At 42.7% G+C, this 25,453-nt stretch overlaps 1 protein-coding gene across 1 annotated transcript in view; it reads right to left on the bottom strand.

Annotated features, from left to right (window-relative positions):
- The window catches only part of LOC140463894 (heparan sulfate glucosamine 3-O-sulfotransferase 3B1-like), a 29,433-nt gene extending 22,880 nt beyond the window's left edge, over nt 1-6,553 (bottom strand). Inside the window, exon 1 of the mRNA XM_072558341.1 lies at nt 5,773-6,553. Coding sequence (XP_072414442.1) covers nt 5,773-6,329 — 557 coding nt within the window. The 5' untranslated portion in view covers nt 6,330-6,553. The remainder of the gene's footprint in view (nt 1-5,772) is intronic.
- Between the last annotated feature and the right edge of the window lie 18,900 nt (nt 6,554-25,453).

The following is a 25,453-nucleotide window of genomic DNA, read 5'->3' as shown; positions in this document are numbered from 1 at the left end:
AAGACCAAGTTGATGTTATGTTCCCGGTCTGGATTACAATAGGATTTTTGGTCACATATATGGATACAGAAAGACTCAGTGTCTACACACAATATGCAGAACGTAAATCCCTCAGGAGCGGACTAGTATCAGGTCCAGAGGCAATAAAATTGGCATCATTTGCATAGAGCCCGATTTACGAGTTTTATTTACCGACAGATTCCAATCCGGGGACAGCAGCTGATCTTACTAATTAAACAAGGGAACCCTCCTCTATCGTTTCCTCCTTCCTCTGCTCCATATGCTATGTGACAACCACAGCCACATCTTATCAATTACACCCACCCCTTTCCCACTGGGCATCGATTCTCCCTTTTAAAAATCTGCTGCAGCAAGTAGAAATGGCTGTGTGAAAGATGGCCTCTCAGATGCAGCCGCTTCGATAATGTACTTTCAAATAAATATATATTTTTTAAATTATTGGAATCTTTCACCCCTTCGTCGCCATCAAGAGAGAAAATGATTTAGACACGAAAAGGCTATCAGCTTAACAAATGCGGTGTTGCTTAAAAACAAAACATTCGGTAGTTACAGTATTTAGAAAGCCGAAATATATTGGAGAGAGATATCAACAACACCGTCCCTATAAAGGCTACAGTGAGAATGAGTTAAATCTGATAGTTTTGCTGCAGATATCGTTCACAACGGCCAATAGTGTTTCACAAACTCGGGATAAGTGTTACTCCGCGGGTTTAAATTTCAATCGAGTGCTTCGATTTGAACTTTTAACGAACGTGCGAGGCTGGTGGCGAGGTAGTTAGCTCAAGGTGGGACAATTACAGGCTGTTGTCACAAATAGAACAATTCTGTACAGTTGAATAATTACACAGACAGCTCAGAAACCTGAAAATGCAGCAGCGTGTCTGGTAACGGCAATGTCCCTAAGAAATGTGAATCCTCCCGGGCAAATGATTAGGCATCGAGTGCAAAACTGAGCGCAAGAGTGGGATTTATTTGTTGCATCCAGGCTTAATTCGTCCAAAATTAAAACTGGGGCAAAAAGATCTATAGACTCGAGTGGGTTTTCTTTTGAATGTAGGTAGCTGGACAAAGATGGGGCAGTTTAAATAACAAAAGAAATGTGTGGAGAGTTAAGAGCCCAATAGGTCTGGAAGTAAAGCATGATCTTCGGTGTTGAGTTGTGTCTGTGTGTTTCTTGAGCAGACCACTTGTGGACTGTGAGGTTGAGTCATGGCTCGGCAGCCTGTAGGTGGCAGCACTCACACGGAATCAGACAACCATCTGTTTGGGCAACTCACGGGGCACGGCCAAGGATCTGCCTCACATCGTCTGATAGCCAGCTATTTTTAATATTGTACAAGGACCCGCGGGTTTAACCCGCGTCCACCCAACCCTCGGAAAGAATTTTTGAAAAGCAGCACTTTCTGCAAAACAAAATGCTTTTAAATTGGGGAGGGGGTGTGGAATAGAAGCAAATGTCTAAGTCAGTTATGAATTTTCTAGGAAAATTTTGACACAGTTGCTTACATCCCCAATCCTCCTACTTTCTGGAGTAAAATACCGGAGCACTCCATCGAGTGACAACTGGACCCGATCAGAGCAAGTATTGGGCTGGAAACACTCAGTCGGTTTTTAAATAAAAATCCCTATGTTAAGGAGAAGCCAGTGCTGTCTGGTTGTGCTGCGATTTAATGAAGGAGCATTTGTCGGTGTTTAGGTTAAGATTTAAACTCGATGGCCGGCTAGATCGGCATTTTAGCCAACCTGCTGAGAGTGCGGAATCATTCCTGCTGGTACATTACAGCGACCCACCGAAATCATCACTTGGTCCTCATTAACAGCTCACTTGCAGCCAGCATTAGTTGGCGCTTAATGTGAAGACCAGGTCTGGCCTGGATTACAATTATCTTCCCAAAATAACAAAACAAAAAACACAGCCGGCGAACTCTTGGCAGAATGATTTTTGGGGTTTTTTTTTTTGGCCACCTCCGTCCTCAACCTTAGAGTTTAAAAAGAAACAACTGTTGCTTGTTGTGTCAGTAAACAGAAACAAACTGATCAACTCTGTTGCAAGTCGCGGAACATCCGCAAAGTCCAAATGGCAATTGTTGATGAGAGGCTGTTGGGTCAGTGACTGCTCCGGTCCTGGGCAAGATAATTCAGCGGAATCAGAGAGGAGGGGAGAGGGATGGGGAGACAACGTGAAAACATTTTTTTACTCACACTTCATTCACTTTTGTTTAATTACAGTGTCATCGGAACTTTAATTAATAATACAATCCAAATACTGGTTTATATCTGAATATTACAAATTGTATTACTTTATATATTCTCTTCGGAATAAGGAATGGGGATTAATTAGAATCCGTATAAAAGAAAACCATCGTTATTCAATATTTTGCGGGGGGTGAAGATTCGGATCAGAGTGTTATGATTTATTGCCGAATAATTAATGGGAGGGATCGACAGCCTAAATGTTTTCCTCTTGTTTTATTAAAATACTCTATTAGTTGGACAGGCGGGACTGCCTGGTGAAAAACTAGGAGTTTTGCATCCAGTGAGATGACTAATAATCAGACATTACTTTCAGGAGGAACTGTACTTGTCAAACACTCCCCCAGGACTCTCACAGCAGACAGTTTTAGATTGCGCACCGGAGCGGAGGGAGGATGCACACTTTTGGGAATTTATTTTCTTTGCCTCTCGATGCGGTTGGTTAATGTTGACTTTTCCAGTAACAACAAATGGCACCGGCGCAGTTTGAGGCGAGCGTAGAATTCAACGGAACTGCGAGCGGAAGGAGCCCAACACTTAAAACAATATCTGGTGGGGAGAAATTCTGGGCATTTGGTCAGCTTCCTTCGTTTTGTGTTGTAGCCCAGCGAAATACACTCCAGAAGAAGAAAAAAGAGAATCTATTCCCATTTAAGTTGCTCGTGGTTACAATATTTTAAACTCATTCTATTAATTATGTGGAAAGTAGGGATGTTTCTCAAATGTTGCTTGTAAAGACTGTTACAAGTCAAAACAAGGCTGGACACAAGTCAACTATTTCATCTCGCAGCACACCCCCCCACCCCCCGAACTCGCCATGGCAGCTTGTCGACTCATTAGTTAGCAACGTTAAGGAACTAATATTATGGAATGGCCGACACACGTCTCTGGTCACATGCTCTGTGCGATTGTATCTTTTTCAATTTCCTTTCGAGTTAATAAAGTAAAATCTTCAGAAATCCGTAGGTATAATTTTACTTAAAATCGGATTTTGACGGCTTTTAAACGGTGCAATTCACTATCACGTTGTAATACATTCCTCGTGCACTGTTTGGGTGTTAGAATTAGAAAAGGCTTGATACCCTGACTGCACCAACTCTCAAAAGGGGGGAAAATTTGAAGCAGTAAACTTTCTGAAACTCTCCCCGGCTTCGAAGCGGAGAACTATCACAAAGTGGGGGGGGGGGGAGAAAAATCCTTGACATCAAAGCCAAGGCTTTGGAGACTGAAGACAAGAGAGTTCAGATTAAACCACCACAAACTCCGACCCACTCTGATCTTCGACACCTTCTTCCCTTGAAACTAATCTTTCAGACAGACGACGATATTTTGATTTTGTTGAAAAGGAGCGGGTCGATTAATCAGCAGGTGACAATAAAAACAGCCCTTCCCCTCTAGCAGAAGGTCGGAATTGAGATCTTCCTGACAGGCTCGGGCCTGTTTGAGAGTTTGCCGCCTCTCTCTCTCTCTCCCCTTTGTTGGCGAGTTAAAAACCACGAAAAAGGAGGGGAGGGGGAATTACAACTGTTATGTATACTTCATTCATCTCCCACCCCCTCGAACACGTGAAAAAAAATGTTTCGTTGTTTTGAAAAAAAAACATTACTCAATGAACGTTACACTCTGATTGGCAATAGTCGACCACCGGCCATAAATTGTGGGCTGTTGGAAGGGAAACTTGAAAACACAAGGCAGAGGATTAATCTTGAGCGAGTACAAGATAATTTCCAGCAATCATTGTCAATCATCCGGGCGAGAGGCATTAAAAATCATCAGTTTGAGTCACTTTGGTGTTTGAGCGGTACCTAACTGAGACAAACTGCTGATAAATCCGAGCTCTCGTTCTGTGGTAGATGGAGAAACGAGGTCAGGTTTTAAAACCTGCAGTTTACCTGCAGGTGAGGAGGGGACGCCCGCCTGTCTTCGTCCTTTGGGCATGTGTTTTAAAATCAGAAGCCCGCACCCTCCACTCACCCAGCGTTCTGACATCCCATCCGCGGGCAACACTTTGGCAGAGGGTGTAATTTCTCGCTAAGCTGCAGTCCTGGAAGGGAGCTCAGACAGCAACCACTGAAATCAGAAACTCAGACAAGACACAGCAGCAGGTTCTCCCACAAAGAGGAAGAAACCTCGTTGCCTGCATCCGCTACGTTCCCAGGGTTTGTGTTACTCAGCCGTTTCCTGGTTTGATGAATGGAAGCTAAAAGACTGCTGGGTTTCACCTTTTGAACCGTCACAATATTCCCCTTCAAACAGGCCCACTATGGAGATCTATAAAAATACAAGCGCCCTGCCCTCAGTTCCCCACAGTTTGAATCTAATGAGTTTTGCACCATAATTTATTTTAATGATCCATTTCCACCCCCGCTTCCCCTCAATACTCGCTGAATGCACTCCCTCGACGCACCGTTCACGAAAGGTCGGTGAACACCGTGGGTTGAAGTGTCCGACTGAAGAAAGTTATAGGACAACTCTTCCGCATCTGCAGTGAGTAGATCAGTGCACGTCCTGAGAGTGTAAATCAAATTTTAACATTTGATCAGATTTCGCCAAAACTTTGCCTGGCAAGGACGAGGTTGAGGTATAATTTGCTTCAAAGCACCTTGGGGGGGGGGGGGGTGGGGGGGTTTCTTCAAATCCTCCCGCCCCCCCCCCCGCCAGTGCAGAGAAACAGGTAGTACAATATCTCCACCAAACTATCATTAAACACTTTTCCTGGTACCAACCGACAGAACTCGAGTTGCTGTAAGTCAATTCAAATCGTGTTAAAAGTGCACATCCATTTTAAGCTTTCGGTGATACTGTGAAAATAATGCACACATGCTGGAGTTTACACACATGTCCTGTCGGGTCCAGTCCAGAAGTCTGAACCTGCCGCTATCCCAAAACAGTCAACACCCCCTTCCCCACCCCACCGCACCCCACTGAACAAAACTCCTGAGCGCGGTGCGAGAGAAATGCCATCAGGGGCTGGGAAGAGGGTCTGTCAGATCAGGCGAAGAATAAAGAAAGAGATTCCATTCAAGTTAAAACCAAAAGAAATCGCGCCTCTGCCTCGTGCTCAACACAAGATCTGACACAGATGGAGTCCAATGTTTGGGTGTTTTCTTGAAGGTTGGGGTTTGCGCAGACCCGGGGAGGTGCTATCTAAAGGAAGCAAGGATATGCGAGTGTAGTTCACTGCAGACTCTACGGGGAAGGTGTAACAGCCTGTTGCTGCCAGTGGGAATAGACTCCAGACGCATTTACTGCCCACTTTAAAACACCAGGCAGAAGGTGCCCGCTGAAATAATCCCAGCGACAACCTCCCAGTAATTACACACACACACATACAGAGCCAACAAGCCAGCTCCCCGCGGGCTGGCACAGACTCGATGGGCTGAATGGACGAGGGACAAGGCTCAGCTGGGATCGACCTGTGTTTCTCCATCACAATCCCCTCTCCAAAACACACAAAATATAACAAAACTCCCCGCCGGTTTCATGTCAGACACTTACTGATACCACTCCATGCCATTGGCGTAGTGTCTGTCGAAAAAGTGCGGCTCTGCCCCCACCGCCCGGACGTCGGGATGGACCCGGAGGAATTCGAGTAGCGCCCGGGTGCCTCCCTTCTTCACGCCGATGATGATCGCTTGCGGCAGCTTCTTGGCTCCGTAGCCTCCCAGATTGATCTCGAAAGGTTTGGACGAGTGTCCGCTGACGGCCGTGGGGCTCTCCTCAGTCAGTTCGACCCGGTCATCCTGCAGCAAGTCCCGGGAAGCCGACCTGAAGACCAGGCGCTCCCGGGCGGCGGGGAGAAGCGGCTCCTGCTGCCGCCGTGGCTGGGGGCTGAGCTCAGATACACTGCCTCCTGCTGACACCTTCAGGCGGCCCGGCTCGCCGCCGCCGCCGTCCTTGGAGAAGCCCAAGCCGGGCACCGAGAGGCAGAGGCCAGCGCAAGAGTAGAAGATGTAGAGCCACAGGACGAGCATGGTAAGCAGAAGCAAAAGTTTCTTTCGGAAGGCGGCCGGGGGAGTGAATTCTGAATGATACCAGCTCAGGCTGCATTCCATGCCGTGTGCAAGCGATTCATGTTTAACCAGGAGCAACCTCCTACAGAAAGGGCAACGGGATGATCAAATCCATTTCCATCATCCAGGAACACAGGGAGTAGCGGGCTGCAGACAATCACTGCCTTTGGACTGGCCACATCGTGAAACTCCTCTGTCTCTGTGTGTGTGTGTGTGTGTGTGTCTGATCCTCACTTCTGCTCCTAATTCCCAGGCTCTCTCAGCCTCGCAGCTTCTTTGATATAAAAAAGGGGAGGGCGGGCGCATAGGAAGCGCCGCCCCCTCCCCTGACTGACACCTCTCTTCGCCAACCCGGACCCTTCATACGTACCCATCAGCTGCACAATGCCCCAGCTACATCCAATAGGAGCCCGGACCGAGCCCGGGACGGCCACACCGCTCTTCCATTGGCTCTTGGTCCATGAGCTCTTCCCCCCCCCCCAATCCCGAGCCCACCCCCTCCTCAGCCGCAAACCATCAAAGGCCAGCCGCTGAAGTGTTCCTGTGCACCTGGTGGGGAATCCCTCACACCTCCTTTTTACCCTCCTCCCCCCCGGGCGATGGGGATTGGCCAAGTTTTGCTAGACCGTCTCTTGGAAACGTCTTCTGCCCCAACTCCAGGCGTGTCCCAGTGAAACCTAGACCCGCCAAGTCCCTCCCCAATCCAAGGCTCCTGTGTCAGAACACTTCCTACCCGCAGCCGGCTCCTTCATCACGCTTTCTCCCCCTGGCCGACTCTTCGCAGCGAACAACACCTCGGGAACCGATACTGGCAGCGAAATGTAGAGACTGGCGCAGTTTGAGGCATTATAAATAGACTGGGTAATCGGGATGTTTCAGATAAATAAAACGGGTTGTAAAATTCTTTCTGGTGGGCCCCATCAGAAGGACCTCTGACACTGCCATCTAGTGTATCCAGGGATTGCTGGTGGGGGAGGGGTGTGACTAACCCCAACCGTTCAAATGGATCAACGGGAAGAGGAATTAAACATCTCAGAGTAAAGATGCAAACTGCGGGCCAGAGTCCATTAGGTGGCCATGAAACACAACGTGCCCTGTTAAAATAATATCGTTTAAAATACATCGTTTTCTGCAACGTTTGATACCTGTACCAGCCGTGAAAACGAGGGTTTGCCCTAGTATCTGTGGTGCTGTGTTTATCCAGGGAACAAGAGACATCTAACTCTATCTGTAATTACAGAGTCACAGCAATACACTAAACTATAAATTGTTTGAAGGGAGCTGTTGTAACTGCTAACCTGTCAGATTAATGTAGATTTACCAAGTTTCATAGATCGCCCTGTAATTTATTTAGATTGGACACAGTTGTGAAAGGGAGAAACGCTTTTCATATTGTTATTAACATCTGGATCGCTTCATTCTTCCAATGTATTTGGGTCGTTTAAAAGGCGGCGCTTTCAGGAAGGAGTTATCTCCACCTTACAATCGTTAAATAACTTTAATCTCTTTTTAAAAAACACATTAATGTTACCATTTTCCCATTTGCAGAGGCTGTATGGTATGTTGCTTTATTTTTAAACATATCTTGTAATTTGCGGGGGACCGCGTTACTTTTACGATTGGGTTAGGAGGCGAATCGCGGAGTTGAATCTTTGAAGCTTTGTTAAAAACGACCCAAAGCATCCCAAATCTGGCAAGTGTCCCTTCACTTTAGTTTTTTTTTAAAATCCTTTGAGATCTTTCCCTGCTGCAGCCCGGCTCTCAAGGATTATTTAGAAGTTTTCAACATTTTTTACCAAACCCATAGGAACACTCAAGTGCAAAGCGCTGTTTTATATTTGTGTTGGAGGGGAGTTGGTTATGAGGGAGACTGGTCCGTGCGCAGACTGATTTCTTAAAATCGTAGTCCTAACTTTGTTGAGTCTTTTATTTTGTACAGTTCAATCCTCGGGGGGGAGGGGGGGGGGAAGAACTTTGCACGTTCGAAACTGCCGAGAATATATTTTTTAAAATATAAAATCAAGTAAACACTTTCTCCGCTAACGTTATTTTAAAAATATGACAACTGAACCATCGAATGAGTTAGAACTGACCGAGACGACCCAGCTCAGTGATTGAATGTATCTCTTGTTTCCCGAATCTGCAGAGACCTTTACGTTTTCACATTCAACTGCAGGCCCTTTCTTAAAGGTAATATTTATGGGGGGAAATAGTCAGAAACTATTGCTTAGTAGGGGATGCGGAAAAATGTTGCAGAGGAGTTTAATTTTGAGCTAAGTTTATGCGAATTTATTCCGCATTGCAATGGGCAATGACCCCCCCCCCCCCCCCCCCCCCATGGGGGATAAATGAGCAGTTCGGTATGTCCACTTTTGAAGTGAAATACAGTATTCAGCTGACTTGTAACATTTTGCAAACTCGGTCCCCCTTTCCCTTCAACCGGCGCGGTATGAAATGCACATCGAAGTGGAAGTGGACAGCCTCCGTTTTGTCTTCCCTGACCCTCTCATTTCCTTTCCCAGTGACTGCACTTGTACCGTATTCATCAGTTTACCCATGGCCCCCTTGCCTGTAAGCCAGCCGTGCTCACACAGAAATCGCCGCTGCCGCTGAGGAAACTGACATGAAATTGACGCGTGAGTGAGACAGCAACCCGGGGGGCTCGAACACGCGTGACCGATACATATCTGGGCCACAGTTCACCCGAAAGTACAAACTCGATGGCTTTCCCCGCTCCCTGTACTTACTGTCCACCCCCACAACCTCTCCCCGATCGGACATTGTTCTGGCAGGTGTTGGAAAGTCTTTTGCTCCAATGGGGAAGGAAAAAGGCGAGATCGCCCACACCCCAGGCTTTGTTTTTTTTTCCGGTCAACGATTGAATCTTTACAACGAGCGCCTGGAAAGTTGGTCCAACTGTTGGTCCAACGGGTGGATAATTGACGAGTCTGCGAGACGGTCCGGGTTTTCCCATCGTCATAAACAGCGATGACATGAAGCCGACACCTTCTGTAATTGCTGCTTGTGGCTGCAGTCACATTGGGAAGAGCTCGGGCTTGTTGTGCCGCTACCCTGAGAGAGGATGATTGGTGATCCTCGATACTGTAACATCACCCCTCACCGAGCAATCGCATGGGAAGCGACTCCCACTTGTGAACTCTCAGCACAACATATTTCCCAAATGTCCTGAATCCCCCTAATTTACAGCCAGAGTCTAAATACTCCCTTGGTTATAATGTTCCTTCTGTCAACTACCGTTCGGTTCTTTTTTTGAATAAAACGTTCATTGAATACCAAACGCTGTAGATGTTATTAGTTTTCACTGATACTTAAAGCGACGATGCAAAGCGATTTGTTCCAGTTCTGTGTGTCTGAAGCGAAGGATGGAGAGATGTTGGGTATTTATTGCGGTGTGTGCTGTCTGTCCCCGTGACTGTGTTTGCTTGTGTTTGTGTGTGCTGTCTGTCCCCGTGTGCGTCTACCCTCTGTGTGTGTGTTGTCTGTGCCTGTGAGTGTCTATCCTCTGTGTGTGTGTGTTTCCTGGTCCTGGTGTGGATTTGTGTTAGCTTGTGTTTGTGTGTATAGTCTGTCTCTGAGGGCCTATGTTTGTGTGTTGTCTATCCCTGTGTGGGTCTATGCTTTGTCTATGTTTACATGTGTCTCTGTGTTCTTCCTCCATTCGAATGGAGGAAGCTTTCCTTTGCAATCTGTTAGATATTTTGGAATAGTTTGAAATGGGATTGAGACACATCGAGAACAAAAAGCGGGGATCATGTGTAATATTAATATTGTAAAACTTCCGAATGCCGCCTGAGGTGTGATACAGTGAAGCTCCCGGAATCCTGTTTATTGCAAAACTATATGAAATTAGAACGCGTTGTATTCCCAGTATGGAGTGAAATAAAATGTGAACCGTTTCACTCTTTAAACAAGGGTGGCCATTTGTTGTAAATGGTAAACGCTATTGACCTAAATAAAAGAGCAAATGTTTCCTGACAGATAAGCAGTGAAGCATTCCGAGATCAGTTAATTACCCTCAGTCGGAAATTGTTTTATAATCTCAGAGTTAACATCAGTCACTTAGTTACATCAGTGAACATGAGTTACTATCGGTGGGGGAATTGCTTTATATCTCCCGGTTCACAAGGACAAGTTCAAGACACCTCGTGGAGGTTATGCTCGGGGTACATTGTGTGTGAAACTTTTTTTCTACTAAAAGCCCACTTGTACACCAAAAAAAGAGACAAACTTCTTCCTTTTCTTTCCATTGAAACTTGTAGGAGCGAGTTCAGGAGCGAGAATCCTTACAAGGATTGAATTCGTTCTTATTCTGCTTCTAACACCAGAAAAGAAACTCACTTCACTAGAATTCATATTTCATACTCTCTGCTTTCGGAAGTTATTAACATCCAGGAAGAAAGGGAGCTCCGTTTCACCTTCCGTGGTTTACTGTCAGGTGAAAGATGTTTCAATTCTAAAAGAATATCGAGAAATTGTCAGCGCCCAGAGGGTTAAAGCGCAGTGTTTGAGACTGGCGTGAAGAGTGTTTGTAATCTGCCCGGGATGTGGTCAGGAACCATTACAAATACTTAGTCCATTTCGAAAATTCCCCAAGCACTCGTCTGTCTCTTTCTGCCGCTTTGGACAGATTCATTATTCCTTACAAACTCGACATCTATTCTAACCCTGAAATATGAAGTGCCGGTGAATGGTCGAGGTAATATTTAATATCCTGCGAGGCAGCCTTCTCTTTTTTTCCCTAACAAATGAACTACAAGCCTACCAAATGGTTCACATCTGTTTCAGCACTTCTTCAGTGTTTGCAAATTAACATTAAAATATGGGGAAACAATAAGAGAAGCCGTTTCTAGATCACAGAACACAGACAATGATTACTGGACTAAGAACCGTGCCAAAAGCATCTGACATGGTCAGACCAGATGTTTTTACATCTCTTATAGTTTCCTTCCTCTTTAGAAAAAAAATCCACACACACACACACACAAACACACGCTCACAAACTCACAGACACACACAAATACATAGACACAAATACATCTCACACACAAGCACGCACACAGTCTCTGTCACAGACAACACACACGCACACACTCTCTCACACAAACACGCACATAGTCTCTGTCACACCCTCTCTCATACACACAGTCTCTGTCACACACTCTCACACACACGCACACAGTCTCTGTCACACTTTCTCTCACACAAACACGCACATAGTCTCTGTCACACACTCTCTCATACACACACAGTCTCTGTCACACACTCTCTCACACACGCACAGGTCTGATTTTGGATTTTGTGACCCAAAAAAGCATTCAGTTTATCTTGGCCATCCCTCACACTCAGTATTCAGCTTTCACATTGCTTTTCCCATCTATATACACACCCCCTCGTCTATTTATAAAATGTACAGTGTTGAAATGTTAGTCCAGCTTTGAGGTTGGACCTTCTGTGATAGGGTGGAAGTTTTCCCACCAGCGCCGAGTGAATCATAACAAGCCGAACGCGCATTTCCCAGGTCAGGTTGGTCACGGTGGATCATATCATCGCGGACTGTCTAATAACTGTTTATATTGTCTTCGTGCCAGTGAACTACATTACACGGAATTCAGCTGAAAGTTGATCAAGTTATAACCAGTATCCCATGCTCGGATTCCTATCAATTGCTGGTAAGGCCGGCTCATTTCCAAATCTCTACACGGCCGCTCCATTTAGACACCCATTCCAGAATTCGGCATCCAGTGATAATGAAATCCTGAATAAAGTCTAGACTCAGCTCTAAAGGGATTCATGTTTGCAATGCACTCACCGCTTGGGAATTTGGCTGCGGATTGAATGTGTTTGGCCGTTAAAATGGGTTATCCAGGAACTTTCTACACCTGGGTCAAGGAACCTTATCCACAATGCTTTTTCTAACTCCCTCCAGTTTTGCACTGTAGATTATAAACTCGTTAAGAGGGAATTCATTGCACGTACCTTTATTTTCCTATTGTCCTCAGGCGAACAGGCGTCTTTTATCTGAAGTTATCTAGGGCTCCCTGTGACTAATTTTGAGTGTAATCGCTGTTGTAATGTAAAATATACAGCAGCCAATTTATGTGCAGTAAGGTCCCACTAACAACAATGTGATTGGATTTTCTGCCCCTATTAGGATTATAGGTGTTTTCAGTCACCTAAAGCCCGAGTTCTGGAATTCCAGCCTGGGTTTTATCACCTCCCGGCGCAGCACCTTGGAAAGCTTCATTCAGTTTAAAATAACAGGGTTGTTAGGGGATTAGTCATTGAGGGAGGGGGGGGGGGGGGGGGAAGAAGCTCCCTGTAGCTTTTTCCAATCAACCAATCTCCCCTCCCTCCAAAAGACAGGCGGCAGGAATGCTTTAATATTGCATTGGGAAAGTGCTGGAACCTGGCATTGCTGCCACCCTCTCCTTCTCACACTTTACCCAGTGCCAGCCTGAATAACTGGGATTGAGGTTTATACGTATCACCCGGTGACCCAGAGGCGGGAGAACTAACATCTAAAACGAATGTTCTCTTGAAAATTATTTTGCAAGTTAAATACGAAACGTCACTTTAATAAGTTCATTTTTGTAAAAAATTACATCGACGCTCCGAAAGCTAGAGCTTCCAATTAAACCTGTTGGACTATAACCTGGTGTTATGTGATTTTTAACTTTGTACACCCCAGTCCAACACCGGCATCTCCAAATCAACGCTCTTAACTTTTCTGTCCGTGCACTACTTGTAAAGAATGTAAATAAATCCTCGAACGCGGAATCTGCAAGATGAATATCAATATTTTAAAAGGAGCTTCAAACTTTAAATCAGAACCGATCGATCTTAACAATGACGAGCCAATGTAGTCCCTTCTCATGGCGAGCTTCGACCGGTGATAAATTTTGGGCAGGCCATCAGAATTTTAAAATTACACCCTTAGTCCTCGAGTAAAAAATGATAGATCTGAAAACGGGATAGAAGCCGTTTGGAAACAGCAATGACAACGGGAATGTTATCTCGTAAATTGTTTTGCCGCTTTGTGTTTGTGGCTCACTACACTACACAACACAACACGTCTTCTCCAGGAAAGCGTGTGTGGAACAAGTACATACTTTTCATTCAAATCAAGACTCAAAACCATCAACCAATTTAAAAATAAAGAGTTCAATGAATGGCAATAGTTGAAATAGACTGTCTTTGCTGCCCCGATAATGTATTGGGGATTGATTTACACACGTGTTAACCAGCGACACTTTCACAATTAAAAATAACCACCTGATGAATTAGCAAACTGCAAGACTTCACGTTTCAGGGAAATCAGACTTCCAATATAAAGCAGTAACTCCATTCTCCTCATTTAGCTCTTGAAGCACTTCCCCAGAAAACAAATGTACCCCTTTGGCAGAGTTACACAGAGAACAAAAACTTTACTTTGAAAGGTCTTAAATATTCCCACTGTAAAGTCGCTGAATTAGAACCAAGCGAAACAACGTGCCGTACTAATGGAGTAAAACGCTTCATTGACAATCTTTATGACTAAGGTCCGGAATTCTATCCATTGTTTTGCTCGTGGTGTTTCTAGACCAGTCAAGGTTTCACAATGATATGAAACCGCCCTCACCCAGCTGCCTGCAGTTCCCCAAAGCACACATCAGGCAGCTGTACACAAACTAAAACGCGATGAATCTTTATCCTTCGCCCCCGAGGACAGTTTTTAATTTGGGATTAATTACCCTTTAACAACTCCTCCAATAATCCACAGCTCCCCAAATTAATGAGGACGCATCAGCAGGACTTCTATTCAGATCCGGGTGAAGTGAGATTTTAACTTACCATTCCCAAACCCGGGATGTTAGTGATCATTTTCACGGGTTTCTCCGGACTTTGCAATTGAAAACCGATAAGGGTTTGCAATTCTCAATGTGTGAATTTGATTTGACTTCTGTTCTCAGCCTGTGAGAACGGATGTGCATTTGAGTTGATGTAATTGTGAGCTACAAAATGCATTAGTTTCGTCATGATTATAAGATCTCTTTTATTCGGTCGTGGGATAGAAGTGTCGCTAGCCGGCTCGTACTTATTGCCTGTGCCGAGTTGCTCTCCAGAAGGTTGCTCTTCTTCAACTGCCGATGTCTATGTGGGTAGAGCTACAATTCCGTTAGGGAGAGATTTTCACACAGCAAGTGAAAGAACCACAATATATTTCCAAGTCAGCATGCTGAGTGGTTTGGAAGGGGTAAAAACAATGACTTGCAGATGCTGAAAACCAAATACTGGATTAGTGGTGCTAGAAGAGCACAGCAGTTCAGGCAGCATCCAAGGAGCAGCAAAATCGACGTTTCGGGCAAAAGCCTTCATCAGGAAATGAACTTGCAGGTGGTGGAGCAGCAAAAGTAATTTGGCCAATCTGCTATCCATTCAATGAGACCATCTCTTGTCATCCACAACTTCAACTTTTCCACTTTTTTCCCAATGACCCCTGATTCCCTTACTGATCCAAAATCTATTTCAACTGTGAATAGACTTAAGGTCTCCACTTTAGCACCCCTCTCTGGCAAAGAATCCCACAGTTTCATTACCCTCAGAGAAGGAATTCATCATCACAAATACTTCCCAAATTAAGCTTTCTGCATTTAGAGAACTTGTGGAAAATGTTTGCATTTATATCGTCTCCTCGGGGCAGATTCAGACAAAAATGATGTAGGCTTTTGATAAAGTACTTGAAGAAAATGCTTCAATTTGTTGGTATATCATTGTGGGTATAGTTAGTAAGTTTGCAGGTGACACCAAAATTGGAGGTGTAGTGGACAGTGAAGGAGGTTACCTCAGATTACAATGGGATCTTGATCAGGCCAATGGGCCGAGGAGTGGCAGATGGAGTTTAATTCAGATAAATGCGAGGAGCTGCATTTTGGGAAAGCAAATCTTAGCAGGACTTATACACTTAATGATAAGGCAAAAGCGAGGACTGCAGATGTTGGAGATTAGAGTGTAGACTAGAAAAGCATAGCAGGTCAGGAGCATCCAAGGAGCAGGAAAATCGACGTTTCAGGCAAAAGCCCTTCATCAGGAATGAAGGTAAAGACCGAGGGAATGTTGCTGAACAAAGAGATCTTGGAGTGCAGGTTCATAGCTTCTTGAAAGTGGCATCACAGGTAGATAGGATAGTGAAGAAGGCATTTATAATGCTTTCCTTTATTGGTCAGAGTATTGAGTACAGGAGTTGGGAGGTCATGTTGCGGCTGTACAGGACATTGGTTAGGCCACCATTGGAATTGTGTGTGCAATTCTGGTCTCCTTCCTCTTGGAAAGATGTTTTGAAACTTGAAATGGCTCAGAAAAGATTTACAAGGATATTGACAGGATTGGAAGATTTGAACTATAGAGAGGGTTTGAACAGGCTGGGGCTGTTTTCCCTGGAGGCTGAGGGGTGACCTTATAGAGGTTTATAAAATCATGAGGGGCATGGATAGGATAAATAGACAAAGTCTGTTCCCTGGGGTGGGGGAGTCCGGAACTAGAGGGCATAGGTTTAGGGTGAGAGGGCAAATATATAAAAGAGACCTAAGGGGCAACATTTTCACACAGAGGGTGGTATGGGTATAGAATGGGCAGCCGGGGAAGTGGTGGAGGCTAGTACAACTGCAACATTTAAAAGGCATCTGGATGAGTATATGAATAGGGAGGGTTTGGAGGGAAATGGGCCAGGTATTGGCAGGTGGGACAAGATTAGGTTGGGATATCTGGTCGGCATGGATGAGTTGGACTGAAGCATCTGCTTCCATGCTGTACATCTCTATGACTCTATTAAGAACTAAAGGCCTAAATGAGTTAATACAATAAGCATAGAAATAGGCTCTTCAGCCCATTAAGCCTGCACCAATGCCTAATCCTAAGCAGTGTCCTGCTCACATGCAGTTTCTATCCCTTCGTTCATGCGCCAATTAAGATGCACCTTAAATGTTGCTCATGTGACTGCTTCCACCACCTTCACTGTGTTACAGGTACCCAATACCCCTCTGTGTGAAAAATCTTCTCCTCACTTCTCCCCTAAACATTCTCCCTCTCACATTGAACCTGTACTCTCTTGTCATTGTCCGTTCCATCCTGTGGAAAAACCTCTGTCTAGCCACCTTATCTATGCCTCTTGTGATTTTATGGACCTCTATCAGATTGCCCCTCAGCCTTCATCTTTCCAGTGAAAACAACCTCTCCTCATAAATAAAAGCTTGTGGATAAGCCACCATCCTGGTAAACCTTCACTGCATCCTCTATAAAGCATACACATCCTTCTGGTAGAGTGGCAACCAGAACCGCACACAACATCCCAATGTGATCTGACTAAAATTTCATACAGCTGTAACATAACTTGCCAAATTTTATATTTGATGGCCCAGCTGATGAAGGAAATTAAGCTGTATGCCACCTTGACCACCTTCTCCTCCTATGTTACCACTTTCAGGGATCTGTGGACCTATACACCCAGGTCCCTCTGTATGTCAATGCTCCCAAGGGTTCTGTCATTTATTGAATAATTTGCACCTGAACTTGACTTTCCAAAATGCATCACCTCCCATTTGTCTGGATTAAACTCCATCTGACATTTGTCTGTCCAAATCTGCAATCTATCTATAAGCCACTGTGTCTTTTGACGATCCTTGTTATCTACAATTCTGCCAGTTTTGGTGTCAACCACAAACTTACTAATCAGACCACCTACATTTTCTTCCAGATCATTTATACATATAAATAACAAAGGTCCCAACACTAATCCCTGCACAATATCACCAGTTACTGATCTCCATTCCAAAATGCACCCTTCTGCCGCTACTCTCTGGCTCCTATGATCAAAACAGTTTTCAATTCATCTAGCCAGCTCACCCTGGATCCCATGAGATGCCATCTTCTGTACCAGCCTGATGAGGTAGCTTATCAAATGCTTTACTAAAGTCCATGTAGACAACATTCACTACCCTTCTCTCATCAATCATTCTTGTCACCGCCTCAAACAACTCAACCATCTGTGACCTTCTCCTGCATAGATCTATGCTGCCTAATACTAACCAGTCCATTCACTTCCAAATGTTAATAAATCCTATCTCTTAGCATCTTCTCCAACATCTTCCCCACCACTGACGTCAGGCTCACCGGCCTGTAATTACCTGGATTATCTGTTTCCCTTCTTTAACAAAGGGACAACTTTGGCCATTTTCCAGTCCTCTCGAACCTCACCTGAAGCTAGAGAGGATGCAAAGATATTTGTTATGGGCCAAGCTATTTGCTTCCTTGCCTCCTGCTGTATCCTGGGATAGATCCCATCCCTGCGGACCTGTCCAGCTTAATACGTTTCAAGACACCCAACACTTCCTCCTTTATGTTGATGTACCCCTCACCTCCATCCAGGGCCCCCAGGGATCATTTCAAATCCAGCAGAGATTTACTTGTACATCCTCCAACCTTATCTATTGTATCTGGTACTCTAAATGTGGTCTCCTCTACATCAGAGAGACCAAGCGCAAACTTGCGGACTGGATCAGGGAATGTCTATAGTCTGTACACACTAACTAACCCCACTTTACTGAGGCTATCCACTTCAGCGCCTCTGCCCACTCTCTCAAGGACATATTCATTCTGGCTCTCCTCCGCCGCCTATACAAGGCCACCCACAAACTGGAGGAGGAACACCTCATCTTCTGCCTCTGGACCCTACAACCATGTGGCCTCAACATTGAATTCACCAGTTTTCAAATTTCCCCCTCCAACCACTCCATCCCAAACCAACCCTCCGACTCAGAGCCACCCTCTTGACTCTTATGTTTGTGCACACTGTCTGTTCCTCCCACATTCAGATTATCAATTCCTTTATTGCTACCTTGGTTTCTTGCCTCAATCTTTATTTTGTCAGCATTTGTCTCATGGTCCTGATTTCCTTTGTTCATCATTGGCCATTGGGCCAACAGAAGCCTGGGCTTTCAGCTCTCGAATTCCATGTTTATATCTTTTCACCTCCTCCTCTAACACCTTTCCTTGGAACCTTTTTCTTTAATATCCAAACATTTAACCAGTCATCTCAATACTTCATTTTATTCTCTGTTGTTTAAAAATAATTGGAATTGTTTTGATATAAAATGGACAGTATGGTAGCAAGGTATTTGGTCCAAAATATCCAGGATAATGTTTGTATTCCACAGGAGCCTGCTTTTGCCTTATTTTATCTCACAACATATCTTTCCATATCTTTCTCCCTTGTGTACTTAGTTTTGCCTTAAAAGTATTGGCCTCAGCTACTTTATACAGTTACAAATTCCCTATCATCAATACTCTGAGTAAGGAAGATCCTCTTGGATTTATTAGTAATTATTCACTGAAGAGAGGGACGTAAGGAATGTTGAGGTTAGGGAAAGGTGTGTGAATAGGAGACAATGGAGACTGTAGATGCTGGAGAAATCAGAGTTGAAGTGTGGTGCTGGAAGAGGCACAGCAGCTCAGGCAGCATCAGAAGAATAACACGGTCGATGTTTCAGGCAGGACCCTTCTTCAGGACTGGGGAGGTGGAAGGGGGTTGAAAAATAAATTGGTGGGGGTGGGGGTAGTAGGGTGGACCTAGGGGAAAGGTAGGTGATAGTGATAGGTCAGTGGGAAGGGTGGAGCTGATAGGTGGGAAGGAGATACAAAGGAATCTATTTAAGGCAAAGCTAAGTACACAAGGGAGAAAGATATAGAAAGATATGTTGTGAGATAAAATAAGGCAAAAGCAGGCTCTTGTGGAATACAAACATTATCCTGGATATTTTGGACCAAATACCTTGCTACCATACTGTCCATTTTATAACAAACAATTCCAATTATTTTTAAACAACAGAGAATAAAATGAAGTATTGAGATGACTGGTTAAATGTTTGGATATTAAAGAAAAAGGTTCCAATGAAAGGTGTTAGAGGAGGAGGTGAAAAGATATAAACATGGAATTCGAGAGCTGAAAGCCCAGGCTTCTGTTGGCCCAACGGCCAATGATGAACAAAGGAAATCAGGACCATGAGACAAATGCTGACAAAATAAAGATTATGAGGCAAGAAACCAAGGTAGCAATAAAGGAATTGATAATCTGAATGTGGGAGGCACAGACAGTGTGCACAAACTTAAGAATGTGCTAGCAGCTAAGGCTAGAGGAAGCAAAATCAATATTAAAAACATTAAAGGCTCTGTGGCTGAATGCACATAGCATTTACAACAAGGCAGATTAACTGATAGATCATATGTAATTTCTTCCAGTTATACTAATTGGTATTGCAGAGATAAGTCTGAGACCTGATGTTCAAGATGTTTAATGTTGGAACGACAATTCGATGTGTATTTAATGAGGCTGTTACGAATAATCTTGAGGGCCTTCAACCTACATGTAGACTGACTAAACTTTACAAGCATGAAGGTTGTGGAGGATGGATTTCTGGAAAGTGCACAAGATGGTTTTCTAGAACACTACTGAGGATCCAAACCAAGAACAGGCCAATTTAGATCTAGTTTTATGCAATGGGAAAGGGGTAATTGATGATCTCTTTGCAAAAAGCTTCTCAGGAAGAGTGACATAATGGAATTTTATATTAAGTTTGAAAGTGATGTAGATCACTTTGCAACAAGGGCTTTAAAATCTAAACAAAGACACTTACAAAGGAGTGAACAGCTTTTTTTTTAAAAAAAATAACCTGTCTAGACATCTGGGGAAGATGGGACTTAAACCCATGCTTCTGGTCCAAAGCAGTAAATCTACCATGGGAACCCTAAGATGAGGGTGTCATTATTTGTAATGGATTGTTTAACTATATTAAAAGGAAAGATGATAGACAGACAATGGCTAACCTTTAAGCAATTACTGCATGGTTTCTCAACATTTTTTTTGAGAAATAAAACTCAGAAGGAAGGTGATACAACAATAGTTTAAAAGATAAGTCATATGATTATAATAGATGAAATGAAGAGCCTTTTAAAGTTTTTGAAATAGCAAGACTAGGAATCAGTAGCATTTTAGAAGTCAGCAAGGGAGGACGCAGAAACTGATAAAGAAAGTTTAAAAAGAAAGTAAACTAGTGAGAAATATATATATATAAAAACTATAACTTTCTCTATAGGTCAAAATGGAAAAGCTTAGCAAAGACTAATGTGGGCCCCTTACAGACACAGAGGAGAATTTATTTTGGCGAATAAAGAAATGACAAAAAAAACTAAACAAATACTTTGTGTCTGTGTTCACAGAAGAAAGATACTAGACACAGCTAATAGGCAAGAATGATGAACTGAAACAAATTCGTATCTGTAAGAAAATAGCCCTGGGGAAAATAATGGAACAGAAAGTTGATAAATAACCTGGACTTAAAGATCTATATGTTAAAAGACATGTTGTAGTGACAGTGGATATTTTGGTCATTTTCCAAAATTCCATGGTCTCAAGAATAGTTCTTGCAGATTGGAAGACAATAAAAATAACTGTTTTATTTAAGAAAGGAAGCAGGAAAGAAACTAAAGGCTACAGATCTGATACCCTGACATCATTAATGGGGAAAATGCTAGAATCTATCAAAAATATCATAACTGGATACTTTTAAAATAGTGGTAGTATTAGGCAGAATAAACATGGATCTATTAATAGGGAAATCATGCTTGTCAAATGTATTAGAGTATTTTGTGGATTAATAAGCAGAATAGATGATGGGGACTCAGTAGATGTGGTGCATTTGGATTCTTCAGAAGCTCTTTGTAAAGTCCCACACAGGTTAGTAAGGACAACAGAATGCATGCCATAGCAATAATACACTAGTATGGATTGAGAAATTGATATTGGGCATAAACCAGATAGTCGGAACAAATGGGTCATTCCCAGGTTGTGAGTGTTGGGTTAATGCTTGCGCCCCAGCTATTCATAGTTGATTCAATGATTTAGATGTGGGGACCAAATGTAATATTTCAAAGTTGCTGATGACATAACGTGACCAACTTTGATATGCGAAATGCTGAATATTTCTGAAATTTAGAGAAAATTGATCTCTACAGGGACTTGGTATCCCTGAATGTAAATAATTGTCATTATGTGCTGATACAGATGTAATGTAAGCACACGATTAGAAAGGGAAATGGGATTTAGACCTTTACTGTAAGATGATTTGACTGCAGGAGGTAAGTGGTCCAACTCTAGTTATATAGACCCTTGGTGGGGCCACACCTAGAGGTGATCAGATTAAAGTGTGGAAGTGTTGGACAAGGAGAGATCAAGGAGACAAGGCCTCCATTCTCGAGAGTTTAGAAGATCAAGAGGTGCTCATGTTGATGAATACATACTTTTTATAGGGCTCAACAGAATGGATGCAAGAAGGATGTTTCCCCTGACTAGATAGTGGGGAATGGGATTGTGGGAGGGGTCTAGAAACAATGTATACAGTCTCAGAATAGGTGATAGGCCATTTAGAAGGGAATTCCTCCCTCAGAGGCTGATGAATCAATGGAGTTCCCACTACAGAGGTGTGGAGATGAGTACTTTTGAGACAGACTACAACAGATTTCCAAGTATTAAAGATATCAAGGGTATAAAGATAATATGGATTAACCACATTTGAGATGGAAATTCATCCTTAGTTGATCGCATAACAGAACAAGTTCAAGAAGTGGATGGCTACGCCTGTTTCTATGCACAGAGTTGTAGGGTGAGAAAAGGATAAAAGTAGGAAAGACAAGTTCACAAAGGTATCGCAGAGTTTTACATGAATTCATGCAGTTTTTGAGCAGAGTACAATGTAACTCTTCAAGTACAAATTCACCCCACAAAATATGTATATATGTGCATGTGGGTGTGTGTGTGTGTGTGCCTGAAACATTGATTCTCCTGCTCCTCTGCTGCCTGGCCTGCTGTGTTTTTCTAGCACAACATTTTTCAACTCTGGTACTCCAACATCTGCAGTCCTCACTTTCTCCTGTGTGTGTATGTCTGGCTCCCCCCAACCCAGTCAGACACGTGTGCGTACAGACACAAAGACCCACATGCACACATATACATATATTTTGTGGGGTGAATTTGTACTTGCAGAGTTACATTGTACTTTGCTCAAAAACTGCATAGAATCAATCTAAACATCATGGCATAGACAGAGAACACAGGAAGCTAACATCTTCAACATATTGTCTAGCTATTACCAATTGTTACAGTTAACCTGAAAATGCAACTTTTAAAAAAAGGTTTTGTGATTTACACATGAAAGAAGTGAAACTATCATGGTATTTGAACAGATGAAAGACTCAACAGACAATCAAGGTATTTTTCAATGTATAATTTCAGTTACATCACACTAAAGTTTTGCTATAAATTCTGTGCCTTACAACTGTGTCCTCCACAGCCACCTGAAGGAGTGGCTCTCCGAAAGCTAGTGCTTCCAATTAAACCCATTGGACTATAACCTGGTGTTGTGTGATTTTTAACTATGGACAATCTTAACATTGGAATTTACTTGCGAAACTTTGTGACTGTATTTCTGTTTTAAGGTAATCTTCAAAACCCACTTCATTGACTAAGTTTTTGGAATCAACTCTAAAAGACCCTATGTCAAACCTGGTTTTGTTAACAACCTGATGAAGCACCTTCAGATGTTTTACTATATTGAAGGCACAGCATAAACACACTTAAATAATAACAATCTAAGTTTGTTCAATATCATTTCAGTTGCATGACACTGTAATCTTTTGCTATAAACTCTGTTTTATGATCCTGTCCCACAGCTACCTATTGAAAGAGCAACACTCCAAAAGCTATTGCTCCCAAATAAACCTGTTGGACTATAACCTGGTGTTGTGTGCTTTTGAACTTTAAATAAAAAATACTGACTAGCCCTCGAACAGTAGATGCCATACCTGAAACTCAAATTAGCTACTTTTAAAAAAGCAAATCTTGATTTGTTCCGATCTGAACATCGAATAACTTGTTCGAGGCCTGATCTAGGTGTTCAGTTCCAAGTTACTGAGCAGTTCTTATTAATACTGCTAGGTGGAGCACCACTATTTCACTCCAATAGTTCCCAGACTCTGTACACTGCCACAGCCTGATGGTTAAACACAGTGTAGCTCACCATCTCATTTCATTCTTTTGAATACTAAACCAACATGTAGACTAAAGGAAAAAAAAGTTGCAAGTTCAGTTTACAACTGTAGTGTTAACATGGCAAATTAACTGCATTAAAAACACACACTTGAAAAAGAATACCTTGGAGTAATTGCTTCTTTGGTAGAAATAAAGAGAACATCCGGAGTACAGCTAAATCAGACCACAGAAATCAATGCATAGAAACACACGATTAGAGATGGACTGTTGGTCATTGGCAAAGCTACTAAAACCTTTTTGTTAATATATGACTGCTGGGCAGCTATAATTTAAAATGTCGCTTTTAAATTCATGTGTGGTGATATCGTGAAGAGGGAAATGTCACCTCACACTAGTATGTTGAGAGACAAATCCATGTGATCTGATTGTCACAGGTTGAAACTTAGTGAAAATAAGGTGAGAGTTTTAACATTTGAACACAAATTTTGCAGGATCTGAGAGAGAATAAGACTAAGAGTTTTAGAAGACAGCCAATATTAGTTGCTACTATGCAAATGAAAGAAAATGACCATTTTTGGGTTAGCAACCAAATGGTATACTGGTGTGAATGGAAACCATGTTTAAATTAGAAAAGGATTCTGAAGAGTTGAAGAGCACAGATCATCAAGGGTACCTTGCAATGAAAAGCCCATTCAATTACGCTCAAAGGTTTGAGTGAATGAGACACCGTTTAGCAGGATACTGGAAGGTTCACCCTCAAAGGCAGAAGAAATCCTTTTGGAGCTAGGAACAGCTTTGGGTTTTAAACACAAGACCGCTCAGCTGCCAATGCAATGTAATTTTTGAATACTTTGTGAGTTTTTTATTGTATTGCAGAATACTTTTCTGTAGTTAATTGTACTTGTTGCTTAATGTTTCATCAATGTTGATTTTAATTTTGTTACAGTAAAAATCTTAAAATATACCTTGTCATGTGATCCTTTGCTTAGGTCACTGGAAAATTCACAGCTCTTTATAATTTATTGGTTTCTAGAGGAATGACATTTTGTTTGGCAGCCTGTTAATTAGCTGCAATAATATATTCACAACAATAATTATCAATTTTCTTTTCACTAACCCTGGTTGATGGCTAAGCCATGTGAAGGATACTGGGGACTAATCTGAGGTTTAAGTAACATCAGGGTATCTCTTGAGGGCAACTATGGGGAACATAAGCCCTCAGTTCAACATCTCACTGAAAGATGGCACCTCTGAAAGGGCAGAATCACCTCAGAACTGAAGAGTCAGAATATATTGTGCATTTGAGTCTCTGAAGTAGGACTCAAACACAACTTTATCATTTAGTGGTCAGATTGCTGCCACTGGGCCAAATCAGTAGCAAATCATACCAAAGATGAGTTATATGCAAATAATAGAACTACCAGTGAGGAATTATAAAGGAAATACAAAATCAAGCACAATACAACTACATCATCCACCAGAGAATGGAAGCTCTCCATATATGTTTTGAAATTATATTTTCAGCTGCCATCTTGGTTTCTCCAATAAGGTGAGAATTTATTGTCAAAGTTAACGGAAACAATGTTGAATTTACAAGATAATGCTAAAACTCACATTCATATTGTGTGTTTGAAATGTCTTTATACACATTTTCTAATCTCTGCCTCTTTTGAGAAGTATGAAGCTGGAATTCATTGTTTGAGATCTCTCAATAACTGAAGAGGTTTTGCAGACAATAACCTCAATATGCAAAACACACCATGTCTTTCTATCTTAAAGCAATAAGGAACAATATTAGCAGCATGGAAGGCATTTCAAATGTTTGTGTATAAAAGCATTGAAGAGAGAAGCATTTTCATCTTTTCCGGAGGTAACCTGGCTAAATAGAGGCAACTTCCTTCAATGAAATGCTGGTGTTGTAAGCAAATACTACCTCAGTGAGAATAATTTTAAAAAATTCTATTCTTGCAATGTAATAGCAGTTTTATTTATATGTTTGTATTAACAAATCCAGCATTAAAATAATGAATTCTGGAAGGATGAGATTGAAGGTTTTCTTTTACAAAATAAA

The sequence above is a fragment of the Chiloscyllium punctatum genome, chromosome 39, assembly GCF_047496795.1.
Source record: "Chiloscyllium punctatum isolate Juve2018m chromosome 39, sChiPun1.3, whole genome shotgun sequence".
Classification (NCBI taxonomy): Eukaryota; Metazoa; Chordata; class Chondrichthyes; order Orectolobiformes; family Hemiscylliidae; genus Chiloscyllium; species Chiloscyllium punctatum.
Note: the sequence above shows the minus strand (reverse complement) of the source record. Positions and strands in the feature narration are given on the sequence as shown.